General features: G+C 43.6%; 1 protein-coding gene across 3 annotated transcripts in view; it reads right to left on the reverse strand.

The window, feature by feature from the left end:
• Positions 1-13,761, reverse strand: part of NRDE2 (NRDE-2, necessary for RNA interference, domain containing) — a 46,266-nt gene that overhangs the window by 9,438 nt on the left and 23,067 nt on the right. For all 3 annotated transcript variants that reach the window (XM_022576291.2, XM_089908115.1, XM_030761936.2), the window contains 5 exons: positions 10,959-11,409; positions 9,782-10,187; positions 8,287-8,420; positions 5,388-5,508; positions 808-983 (listed from right to left, as the gene is read on the reverse strand). In XM_022576291.2, coding sequence (XP_022431999.2) covers positions 808-983; positions 5,388-5,508; positions 8,287-8,420; positions 9,782-10,187; positions 10,959-11,409 — 1,288 coding nt within the window. The remainder of the gene's footprint in view (positions 1-807; positions 984-5,387; positions 5,509-8,286; positions 8,421-9,781; positions 10,188-10,958; positions 11,410-13,761) is intronic.

The raw sequence follows: 13,761 nt of genomic DNA on the forward strand, positions 1-13,761 counted from the left end.
ACCCGTGGCTGGTTGAATCCGCAGCTGTGGAACCACGGATGCGGAGGGCTGACTGCAAAGTTATACTCGGATTTTCAATTGCTTGGGGGAGTCGGTGCCCCTAACCCCCTCGTTGTTTAAGGGTCGACTGTAGTAGGTATCTTGTCAAAGTGGCTCAATTCCAGGTATCAAAATAGAATCTCTCCCTTTCGTTTAATGTAAAACTTCCAAAGCTGCTGGCCACTGGGCACAGAGTAGCAGGCGCCAAGCCACGCAACAGCCGTGAGGGACGTAACCTGAGTGCCTGGCGAGCACAGGTGCGCAATAGATGCTACTTCCTCCCCAGCAAGATGAGGTGGACACCCACCGTCCCAACACGGCCTCTACATTCCTGTCCCTCTTGTCTTCCGGAGTCACACCCACCCACCCACCCATCTTTAAGGATCCAAGAGTAGGGTGGGGAAAGTGGACACAGTTGAAGAATCTAGGACAGTGACTCCACGCTTTTAAACCCTGAGCCCCCAGGCTTCCGTGTGAAAAATTAACTGAATAACCTGGAAGACAATCTCCAGAAGGGGGACCACCAGAGCCGACCCTCCTCCTCGGGGACAAGAACTATCAGGTCGAGTGCCTCGATGCTCCCCCATCACTAGCAGCCAGTGAAAGTCTCCCAGGTTTCCGGGAGAGAGGGGAGTTTCCGTAGGCAGGAGCAGGCTAGAACCTCCCAAGCCAGGCAGGTGCCCAGAGAGCCCAGCAGACTCCTTCCGGGGAGCCAAACCCCAAGGGGAACGGGGGCAGAGCAAAGACCCCACGGGGGACAGCGCTCACCTGCCTCTCCGGGTCCTCACAGTCTTCCTCCGCCTGCTTCTTGGTCTTCTCAGGGCGCCACGGCCGCCAGTGTCTGTGGTCTCGGGACCGCTCAGCAGCAAGCCAGATCTGCCACCTGGGCAGAGTCTTATCTTTAATTTCCTGGTCGTCGTCTTCTGGTTCATCATCGTCATCATCTAGGCAAGAATCAAACTTCTAGACACCTAACCAGCAAACAAAGCCACCATCAACACTTAAATCTACCTGCTGGTTCCAGCTACAGAGGTGGGCACCTGGAAGGCCAAGGTAAGACCCAGGCCCAGCCTTCTGCGACACTCAGTGGCATTTACAGACTCTCCCATAATCACTCAGGTTCCCAGAAAAAAGCGGCAGGTCAGCCGGTGAAATCAGATGACTGTTAACGCTATCACAGCGATTAAAATGGGAATGACACATATTTAGGACCGCACTGCCCAGCGGAACTTTCCGTGATGCCGAAGGTGTTCCAGTTCTGCACGGCGTAATCTGATAGCTACCAGCTACAAGTGACTTACTGGGCACTTGAAATGTAGCTGGTAGGATAACTGAATTTTAAATTTTATTTCATTTTAACTGGTTTTAATTAAAATAACCACATGTCACTAGTGGCTACTGTACCGTACAACACACTTCTAGAATGCTAAATGACATTTAATGAGAGCATTGCTTTAGGTTTTCTTAAGCCATCAGAATTTTTAGCCAGTGGCCCTATGGTTATGACACATGTTCACTTTTTTTTTTTAAAAAAAAAGAAGCAAGCCAAGATATCCTATACTTTATTTCACTTTGTTTCCTAACTCTGAACATGCAGAATAGGAAAGGAAAAAAGTCTGAGTCTTCTGTAAAGTTCAATATTTAAAAATAAACAAACAGTATGTAAAATGGTGCAGCCACCCAGAAAACAGTTGGGCGGTTTCTTATAAAACTAAACTGCACTTAACATAAGACCCAGAAACTGTATTCCTCGTGCTGATCCCAGAAAAATGAAAACCTATGTTCACACAAAAACCTATACATTAATGCCCACAGCAGTTTTATTCATAATAGCCAAAAACTGGCAGCAATCCAACTGTCCTACAGAGGGTGAACAGAGAAACAAACTGTGGTACATCTATGCCATGGGCACTGCTAAGCAATAAATATGAAGAAACTGCTGACACATGCAACAGTATGGACGGATCTCAGGGGAATTCTGCTAAGTGAGTAAAAGCCAGTCTTAAAAAGTTACACAGAAAACAACTGTTAGTGAGGATGTGAAGAAACTGGAACCCTCGTGCACTGGTGCTGGGGATGTAAAATGGTGCAGCTGCTGTGGAAAACAGTATGAGGGAGCCTCAAAAATTAAACACAGCACTACCATATGATCTGGCAATTCCACTTCTGGGTATATACCCCAAAGAACTGAAAGCAGGGACTCAAACAGGTATTTGTGTATCCACGTTCATAGCAGTATTATTCACAACTGCCAAAAGGTGAAGCAATCCAAGTGTCCATCCATAGATGGAGAGAGAAATAAAATGTGGTGTATACATACAATGGAAAATTATTCAGCCTTAAAAAGGAAAGAAATATTGACACATGCTTCATACTGTATGAACCCTGAAGACATTACACTAAGTGAAATAAGCAATCACAAAACAACAAATATTGAATGATTCCACTTATATGACGTTCTTAAAATAGTCAGATTCATAGAGACAGAAAGTAGAGTGGTGGCTGTCAGGGGCTAGGGAGAGAGGAGAGGAATGGAGAGTTAATACTTAATGGTATAGAGTTGCAGCTGGAGAAGATGAAAAAGTTGAGGAGATGGATAGAGGTGATGATGGTCGCACAAGTGTCTGAATGTAATTAATGTCACTGAACTGTACACTTAAAAATAGTTAAGATGGTAAATTTTGTGTGTGTTTTACAATAAAAAATGTTGAAAAGAGTTACATGCCATGTGATCCCATTTATATAAACAGAGGTGAAATAACACAGTAATATAATAATAGACATGGAGAACAGATCAGTGGTAGGAGTGGGGGGGAGCGGGGAGGAGGTGTGGCAAGAAAGGTACAGCATAGGGGGCTCTGTGGCGATGCAGTGGTTCTGTATCTTGATTGTGGTTACGTGAAGCAGCACATGTGGTAAAACCGTAAAGTACGAAACAAACACAGGCAAAGACGAGTGCCTGTCAAACCAGTGAAATCTGAATAAACTCTGTGGATTGTACCAGCATCGATTTCCTGGCTGTGCTACTGTCTGCAGCACTACCACTGGGGGGAGCTGGGTGAAGGGTGCACAAAACCTCCCTGTGTATTTTTTTCCCCAACTTCTTGTGAGTCTATAAGTATTTCAAAATAAATAACAAACAAGCAAAAATCTAAAAAAATCGAAATGCGTGATACGTGTACCAGCATTTTAAACCCAATATTCTACCCAATGCTCTTCTGAATTCCTCAAAGAAGAGAACAAATTTAACTATTTATCACCTTCTTCTAAAGGTCTACATTTGAAGTAATCCTTTAATCACGCTGAGAAACTTACTATAAGAGAAATTACCCCTGTGAGTTACATATCAGACTTAGATACCAGAATTTATTACATCAGTAATTCAAAAGGTTACATGGTTGTGGACAGATGTACATACGTAACAATCACAGCCTAACAGGAAGCGAGGGTAAGCAAGGAGAAATAAGTTGTACCGTATGAAGAAGTACTTCAGAATCAATGAGAAACACCAGCCACTCTCTAAATGCCAGCCCTGTCATGATGAACCAAAAACTTAAAAATAAAACAAAACCAAAAATAATTATCCACTAGTTTTCTGAAAACAAGAATCTTTCAACCTTTCTCCTGATGCTGCTGGGGTTTTGCGTACTCCCATTATATTCATTAGAAAGAAATTCATTGAATTCAGTAGAAGATTCTCTATAATGGAAACTTTGCAGGAATATTAGCACCAACATATGTCCCTAACTTGATACTAAAAATCAAGGTTTCAACACTGGGGTTACCTTTCTGAGAAAATTAACTTTACATCTGATTATGAGTGACGATTAGACATTTGGACATTTATCAGAGAAGTAATGTTAACTTGGTCTCTGGACACTGCTATGAGAACTCTATCCTCATAGAATTGCAGAATACGGTAAACTTTAGAACGTAGATTCCATGCAGTCTAAGAGTCTTGCTCATTCACAAAACACAGAAACAAACAAAAACAAGCTGAAAACACAGAACCATGCTGAGTCGGTCACTCAGAGAAAGAAGATTTATTACCCAAAGACCTATGTTCGTAATTCTTCATGTGGTCTCGCAGATTCAGTGGCTAAAAGTGCAACACCTACTTCCATTTTTCCCTGCAGGTTACTGTTTTCATATATGAAACCACTGAGGTCAGCCTGAAGAACAGTTCCAGTTCTTTTAGGAAAGGACACTCAAGAGAAGTCAAAACAGCTGAGCCTTTGACAGCACAGGTGAGGCATGACCATCACCAGACAGCGCTGCCCAGAGCAGAGTCACCCCAAATACCTGACGGTCCCCCCACCCAACCTGCCTTAGTGGAGGCGGGGATGCCACCTGGCCTGGAGCTCTGCGCTGCCACGCAGACCTTAGCTAATCCAAAGCTTCCATGCGCGGATGAAGAAACCAAGGCCCAGAAAGGTCACACCTGTGAGAAGAGGCTGGCTGAGTCTGGGCTCTCTCCCCCTCACACTTTCAACAAAACCAGAAAGTGAAGCAATTCCTGAATAGCTGAGAGCTGCAGTGTCCAATTCAGTAGCCACAGTATGAGGCTGTCAAGCACCTGAAAGTGGCTGGTCTGAATTGAGATGTGCTATAAGTATAAAATATACATGAGATGGCAAAGTCTTTGTATGGAAAAAAAAGAAGGCAAAATATCTCATTAATTTGTTTAAATTGATTACATGTTGAAGTGTTCATGTTCTGATATACTAGGTTAAACAAAATACATTATCAAAATTAATTTCACCTCTTTCTTTTCACTTTTTTAACGTGACTACCAGAAAATGTGAAGTTACATATGTGACTTGAATTATATTTCTGTTGGTCAATGCTGTCTTGAAGAATACAAATCTGGAAAATACTTTGGAGTCACTTAGGATGACTACTGTATAAATGCTAGTTAATAATTATAGTATTCCTAAAAAGGCAAGTATTTTTCAAATAATCTGTTGGTCTATACATTGCCAAGAAAACGAAAAGACAGTCTTAAACACACACAAAAATGGGAGGAGGGAGAGCAGGGGATTAGTAACAAAATTACTAATCAGAAGCAACCTACAAAATGAAAATTACTTCCTCTGGAAAGAAATTCAACCCTCAAGAGTGTATGGACTAAAGGAGGGGATGGCAGTCAACTGCTTTAAAATCTCTAAGGGGAAGAAACAGTCTTTCTCCCAGGTCAGTTACTTCATGAGTTTTTGACACTTTGATGTTTGCACAGTGTTCTTAAGCTACTGATAAATAGCTCACACCTACAAACAAATAACCCGTGAAGACGTGAAAACAAATTCTGGAAGGAAAAGGCAGAGCATCTCAACTGAGAGGCGCCTTACCTGGGCTGACGACCACCCAGCCGCCCCGCTCCTGCTGCTGCATCCACGCTCTCCAGCCTCGGGCGCCCTTCTCCCCGGCCCTGGGCTCTCCACTGTCCCAAAAGGGCTCAAAGAATTCTACCTGTTCAGGTTTAAGATACAGAGGTTAGCCTACCTTGTACAGAACTGCTAAGTCACTGGGCAAAATCAGTGCTGACTGGCATAAGAGGGGCTTATGATTCTTGAAATCTTGCCTGTCATCAGTCTTGGGAGTAGATATATGATACACAAAACAGAAAAAACAATTAGTGTGACAGGCAGCCACCAAGAGAGGCCCCCGTGGCCCTCCGCTGCCTTGAAGTATTCACACCCTTGAGTGTGGGGTGGGCCCAGCGGCTTCTAACAAACAGAATATGGCACAAGGTGATGGGACGACACCTCTGAGGTTAGTTACAGAAAGACCGGCCAAGCCCACCAAGAGGGACGTGCAGCTGGGTGGGAGAGGGACGATTTGCCGGTTCTGACCCTGGTAGGCCAGTCTGACCAGGGACAGTGGCACTGCCAGTCCCCTGAATGCCACTGGGCCCCCTAACTGATACCTGAAGTCATGCTCCTTTCAAGACCTTTGGAGGGGAAGGAGATTCAAAGTCTTGTTTTTAAATAGAATTACAGTTGATTTACAATATTATATTACCAAAGTTTTAACAGGACAGACTGTGAGCTCTTGAGGTCAGGACCACATCTCAATTACAGTAAATTCCCAGCACCTGGCACTGTGCCCAACACACAGGAGGGACTCAATAAATGTTTGCTGGGAGACAGCTGAACATGGCTGGCACCCAGCGAACAAACAGGCCTGGAGGGTAAAGCCTGGTCCCCCCCTCAGTCATCTGGCCACCAGGACTGCAGCGTGTGGGGGCAGTTTGGCAGCAGCAATTCCCTATGGAACAAACGTGAACACTTCCATGAACAGGAAACTGAATATGTCATCACCTGACAATCGGGACTTTGAAAGTTGGCCAGTAGGGACTTCCCTGGTGGTGCAGTGGTTAAGACTCCACGCTCCCAATGCAGGGGCCTGGGTTCGATTCCCGGTCAGGGAACTAGATTCCACATGCTGCAACTAAGAGATGGCATGCCACAACTAAGGAGTCCGTGAGCTGCAGCTAAAGGAGCTGGCAAGCCGCAACTAAGGAGACCCGGTGCAACCAAATAAATAAATAAATACTAAAAAAAAAAAAAGTGAGCCAGTAACCTGTTCAATGAAAGCTTTTGCAAGAAACCTCTTGAAGAAGAACGAGCAGGCTTCAAAGGGCAGGAGCGGCAGGATGACGCAGCCTGAGCCCCAGTCTGCATCCAGGAGAGCCACAGGAGGGCCAGGCCCTTGCGCTCCGAGTGCAGGCAGCCACCTCGGCAAGGGGAACCGCGAAGACTACACTCCCTCTTTACAGGATTTGCTCTTATAAAAGGGATGGCAGAAGCGCAGGCAAGAAAAAGAAGGTTTTTTTTTTTTTTTAAGTGTGATGAATGGTTATAACCAATTCATTTATTCCACAGAAAGACCAGTAATCCCAGACTCTGCCTGTTTTCTGTTGTGCTACTCTGTTTATGGTAACAATGTCTCTCAGTTACAAAGGTATGGAATGTCATTAAACAAAAGCTTCAAAGTTGTCATACACATGCTTTGAAATTACAGACCTCTTATTCACTGGGTGCCCACCACCTTCAGCTCTGTGCCAACAAGCACTGGTCCCTACTGTGTGCTGGGAACACGTATTAAGCTGAGGTGTGGTCATGCCCTCAAGAGTATTTAAAGCCTCAAGTGTGTGGGCCAGTCCTGGGTGATGCTTCTGTCCTGGGCAGCGCCCCCCAAGCCCATCAGCAACTGCTCCCACCCCAGAGGGTGTCAGCAGAGGGGCGGGGGTGAGGGAAGTTCTGATCCTGACCCCCAGCACACACCCCAGGCTCCACAGAGAGGTTAAGAACCACTTTCGTGGCACAGCAGGTTCTTCAAACAGCAAAACGTGTCTTAAAGTAACTGTGTTATCTGGCTTATTATACTAATTATCAGTTATGCCAATACTAACCAATATTCTTTAACCCAATTTTGTCTAGGAAAAAAAGGTAAAAAATAAGGATGATAAAAAGTCTTTACAGGCAGTTCATGAAAGCTCCACAAGATGGAGGCCGTAGCCTGTCACCAAAGACCTTTGAAAGTTCACCATAAATTCAGATGTCCAATCCATCTCTCATCAGACCCTCTTTGCTGAGTAGAAAACTGAGTTTTCTTGAGTGGAAGAAGGGAAAAGAAGGTTTTCTTATTTGGATAGTTCTACGGTAAGTTTTTTTTATTGCTTCACATCACAAATATTGGCAATGTTCACTCATCTTCTAAATGACTCACCCCCCCAGCCCTACCCACCCCCAGTTAGGATCGGTGTTGACAAAGCACCAACATGTGCTTGCAACTCCACTTGCAACTCCAGCAAAGATTTTAGGTGGTGGAAAGGTTAACCAGGGAGAGACACGAGACCCAGATTAGCGTGCACAGAGGCAGGAGAGAGAGGACCACAGTTTAAAGGGCATGACAACTGCCTGCCTGGAGGGCGGGGGCAACTAGCATTTAAACACGGGCAGTTAAGTAAGGGGAAAAAAAGGAACATAAGTGAATCTTTATATTTGGGGAGGTGGAGGGATCGTCTTTCCTCTCTCCATGTTTCACTAATTTCATTATGGAATTTTCCTTGCATTGCCAGAATATTTCTGAGGAACAATCCTCAACAGGACTGATGTAAAGAAGGATATAAATATTTTAAAAATACGACCACCACCTCCCATTATCCACACACCCCCACGAAAGAGGGAGAGGGGGAGGGAGAGAGATGGAGACGGGGTGGGGGGACTCAAGCAGGACTCGCACCTGTCCTTTGGTAGGCAGGTCTTTCACACTGTCGGGTTTGAAGAAGGTGAAGTCAACCATGGCCTGGAACAGAGAGATGGCCTTCTCGGAGTGACCAGCCTGCCGCAGAAAGTGGCACTGCTGAAGAAAGAGGGCTGCAGGCAGGGAGAGCAAAGGGGGAGAACCCTGGTTAACACCCAAAAAGGGAGAGAACATAACTCCTACAGACATGCAGTTCAACACCCAGAACATCTTTTCCCTGAAATTAGTGACTTAATATTTTCAAAGCTGTGAGACATACACGTCCTGATTTTAAAGGACTCAAAATAGTACCGCAATGAAAGTAGATTCTCATTTTTATGTGAAACTATCACAGAGTACGAATAGTAACAATAAAATAAGGCAAGAGGATGGTCTGAATATTGGTTATCAGATACTCAAAGCTCATTAATACGAGAAAAATTCTAGGAAAAGGATGGCGTCATAGATTTTTTATCAGAAAGCAAAGATCTGTACTCAACTGATCACTAGATGGCATTATTCACCAGCAATTTTCATTGTGTACTCAGTCCGCTGTAAACAAATCAGGGTTCCATGTTTGAAAATTTCAGTTCATTTAAACTGTGGTACAATTCCATCTACTAAATACCATTAAGCTATTTGAGCTCATCACAAAGGATATCAAACATGAGACTCTTTTAAGTCAGTGGAGTAAATGCTTATTATTTCTAGAGCAATATATTTCTATCTTTAGAAATTAGTAGCACTATTCGATAGCAGGGATTTGATCAAATAAACGCCTGCTACATGCCGGACCCTGAGCTAGACTCACCATATATTATCTCAGCTGACATGCGCAACAATCAGGTAAAGCAGGTATTGTACTATTGCTGCTGAGGGAGAAACTAGAGCTCAAACAGGTTAAGGAACCTATCCAAGGTCACACCAGAGCCCATGAAGGGCAAACTCAGGATTCAAGTCAAGAGTGACACTCTCCAGCTCCTGCGTAACATGCAGTCTCCCGTGCCTCATTACTGGACAAAATTTATATTCTAGTCTCCTTCAGGACCTGCCAAAAATGGTAACAGTATAATAATACCAAAAACCTATACCTATCAGTGATGTCCAGCCAGTCAGGGCAACCCGCACACACAGTAGTGCCTCAGACCCTATGCTATAATGGGTCAGATGAGCAGTGCAGGCATCTCAACAGATAAGGCCACCAACAGCCAAAGCAGTTAAGAGACTTGACTACATTTACCTGATTAATAAGTAGAAAAGTTGGAACTTCTAGTCTGGTGATATTTTCCGAACCCTACTGGCTCTAATGCCCCACCACCAAGAAGTTGGAGGGGGAGAACCTGTTATCAAAAGGAGTCATAATACTTTTTTTAAAAATCAGTTTTATCGATTTAGACATTCCTAAAATAAACCAAAAATAAATCTTCATTTTCAAGTTAGCCAGAAGAAAGTACAGCTCCTCCCGCGTAAGAGGATCTGGTCATCATCTCCTTACCAAACATGGCCTCCTCAGTGCCAGGCAGCTCGGGGTGAGACAAGATGCTGCCGTCCTTAACAGCAGACAAAGTACTCAAGCATTTTCCATAAAGACTCTGAATTTTTGATATGGAAAAGGTGCTAAACTGGCTCTGGCAAAATAAAAGGTATTTCTGCCAAAGGGCTGTATTGTTGGGATGTAAAAATATCAGTTTCTGCCACTCTTTGACCAGAGTGGCGGGCTCCCAGAACTCAGTGCAGAGCTGCAGCTTGGCAAGTTTCAGATCCACGCTGCTCGGGTTGCTTTCCACGGCCCGTTCCAGAATGGCCAGCTTCTTCTCCAGAACCAGCCTCAGGGACCGCTTCTGCTTTTCCTGCTGTCCTTCCTCGATGGCGTACAGGCCCGGACTTCTCATGACCTCGTCCTCAACAACAAAAACACCGATTTACAAATGCAAATGGAAGTGGGGGACCCTCAGGATTTCAAGGCTGCTTGTAGAGTGACTTATAAGCCCCAAACGGTTTCTCAGCTCTCAAAATGAACTGTTATTCAGACATGTTTGATCTTGTGTTTAGTTCACCTAATTTACCTATCCACTCTCTGTCATTTTAAACTTAGATTTATGTATCAATAAATAAAAGCATGCAATGTCTTGAAAACCTTTTCTGAAGAGCCAGTTTTACCAATAACACAGCCAAATGTAGGACAAATATGATAATTATATAAGTGGTTCAAAAAGATAAGTGGGACGAAGACAAATCCATGTGTTCCAGAAGGGGAGCACACAGCTCTAACTACGTCATTCCACAGGCAGCCCCTCTTTGCAGTTCTGTGCACTTCGCATGTGCTGTTTGTATTTCAGGAACACCTCCCCCTGCCTGGTTAGCATCTACTGTTCTTTCACGATTCTGTTCAAGTTTCACCATCCCTTGGAAGCCATTTCTTACTCCCTAGTGGCAAGTCACCCTCTCATTCCATCCCCAAATTAGATGTTATAGCATTTATTACCCCAGATTGCATTTACCCTCCCTCACTGGGCTTTGAGTAAACTCAAGGCAAGGGCTGAATTCTAGTTATCTTTAGAGGCCCGGCACCAGGGTTCCTCCTAGGAGCTCAAAAATCACTGCAGAGTATATCAGTGCCCCAAATTATGACCGTCATTCTAAGGTAAGAGAACTGGGACAGTGATACTTACCTGAAAAGCAACAAATGCCATCCACAGCTGAATATCCCGAGGATTCTCCCAAACCCTCCTGTTAAACTCCTCCACCTTGGCCTTGAGAAGCACATTCTCTTTGTTGGGCTGTGAATCTGGCTGCTTGGATTCTTGCTCTGAAGGACCCCGGCCTTGTAACCACTGCGTGGTGGCTTCATCATAAATCCCCAGAGGGTTCAACCAGGTTGTAACAGGGGAAACCACATCCTCTGCACCCTTCACTGGGATAAATGAGATCGACTCTGATGAGGGAGGTTCAGTTTTACTGCTAATGGCAACTCCGTCAATGTTCATTAATCCCACACTCTTCTTTGTAAAGTAGCGCTCGACATGCTTGTGTGACCGCTTCTTTTCTGTGGAAGTCCCCTCCCAAGATATACACTGCTTCCTAGGGTTAATGCCAAGGCAGGAGTCTCCTTTCCTCTTGTATCTTATATTTGAAAAAGAAAACAAGTTACTGAGAGAACATGTGCCCTGGATCCTAATGACTGAAGGCCCAGCAGACACACTCTTGTTCTGCAAGTTAACTGCATATATTCAAATTCACCTTCCCTTCAAATTGCTTCTATTTAGAGAAGTACGAGGATTAGCTGCTAACTTTTTCTGCCTGTTTGACTTATTCCTCTAACACGACTCTTTGTTTACGTCTCATGAATTTAAGATCATGCCTGTCTTCCAGATCTTAGTAACTTATATTCCCCTGCAGCTTTGTACAGCACTGTCCCATACATTGTGTCATTTGAACATCACAATCATGTGTGACAGGCAAGGCGGAAATCATCTCCTCTTTTACACCATTCCTAGATGAGGACGCTGAGACCTCAGGTGACACTATGTCATCTGTCTCCTAGACCAGTCCCTTTTGCTCAGTACTGCCCTGTGTCCCTACTTAAGATAACAGAGAGGTCTGAGATTCTTTTTTTAATCCTGAAACAAAGTATGTCAAATAAAATTACATTTGGCTATTTTCTACTCTACAGGAAAAGAGGCTGGGTTCTGAAATGCTTTTATGGATCACGTAGGCGTCCCCAGAGTTAAACACAAGACTACTGAATATGTGCACAAAAGCTAAGGAAAACTGTGCACACTTTTCTGTATGTATGTTATACAAACAACCCAATTAAAAAATGGGCAAAAGATCTGAACAGAAATGTCACAAAAGATATGAATGACCAATAAGCACATAAAGTGGTCAACATCATTAGTCATCAAGGAAAAGCAATTAAAACAGTGAGATACAGCACAGGCCCACCAGGCAGCTAAAATTAAAAGGACTGACAATACCAAATGTTGGCAAATGATCTGTGGAGTAACCGGGACTCTCACATGCTGTTGGTGGGAATGTAAACTGGTACAATCACTTTGGGAAAAGGTCTGGCAGTTTCTTAAAAAAACTAAACGCAGACCTTACCCTATGACCTAGCAATTCTATTGCTAGGTATTTACCCAAGAAAAAGGAAACCACAGGTCTACACAAAGAGCTGTGCACAAATGTCCTCAGCAGCGTTATTCGTAACAGCCAAATACTGGAAAAAGTCCAGGTGTCCATCAGTAGAAGAATGGATAAACAAATGGTGGTATGGTATTCCCACCGGGAAAGAGGAACAAACTACCGATAAATGCCACAGCATGGATGAAACTCAAAAACATTATTCCGAGTGAAAGGAGCCAGACACGATGGAGCACATACTATATGATTCCATTTATATGAAATTCTAGAATAGACCATACTAATTGATGGTGGAAAAAAATTAGAATGGTAATCTTCTCTAGGGAGGTGGGGTGTGGACTGAGTGGAAAGGAGCCTGGGGAAACTTCCTGGGGTCATAGTAATGTCCTCTATTTTCATAGGTGTCTGGGTTACACAGGTATATGCATTTGTCAAAACTCAGCAAATAAAGATGTGGATTACTACACTGTAAGTAAATTTTAAATCAAAAGAAAAAAATAAGCAAATCTTGAACTCTAGCCAATGATATACACACTGAAGTATTCAGGGGGCAGTGTATTGATTTCTGCAATTTACTTTGAAACGCATCCAAAAATTAAGATGGGTGGGTAGCCAGCCAAATGGACACGTACGTGACAAGGCAAGCACAGAAACATTAATGGTAGAACATAGGGCATGGTTATATGAGTGCTCACTGTAAAACTCTTTCGACTTTGGCTGTATTTTTTAATTTTTTCACAATAAAATGCTGTGGAGAGAAAAAAACAAGAGAGAGGTGCTGCCATCTTCTGACAACTCCCAGAGAGCTTCTCTTCCACCTCCTCCTGGTCCAGCTCCATCACCTCCTTTCCTTCCTCACTGTCAGCAGAGACCTGAGAAGCTCTCTGCTTGCCTGTGCCTCCCTCACTGCTCCACTGTGGTGGATTCCACTTTAGGGGAATAGTTTCTCTCGCACACACACGTTTTCTCTCAAACCCTTTCTCTTTATCCTCTCTCCCAGTTCCTCCTGGATTACCTCTGGATAATCTCTCTCCTTTCCATTTATGAGTCAAACAACTTTAGCAAAGGGGTGATGAGATAAAATAGGCTAAAATAGCTCTATATAAGCCTTTCATCCCCTAAGAAACAAATTTTAAGTTAAAAACTAGTTTTGTTTTCCTTAATTACTATTTTCTTTTATTTTCACTAAAAATGAACAATAGTTTACATATTCAATCTCTTAAAACATGTTTTCTGACTTTAAAACTGCACTTTGTAAAACTGATTTTAATAGCTTCCTTTTATAACAAATTTGATGAAAATGATAAAGGAGAAAAAAGAATGCTACTGGCC

This window comes from Delphinapterus leucas, chromosome 2 (assembly GCF_059928025.1).
Source record: "Delphinapterus leucas isolate spDelLeu-1000000601 "Yukka" chromosome 2, BTC_Dleu_Yukka2, whole genome shotgun sequence".
Classification (NCBI taxonomy): Eukaryota; Metazoa; Chordata; class Mammalia; order Artiodactyla; family Monodontidae; genus Delphinapterus; species Delphinapterus leucas.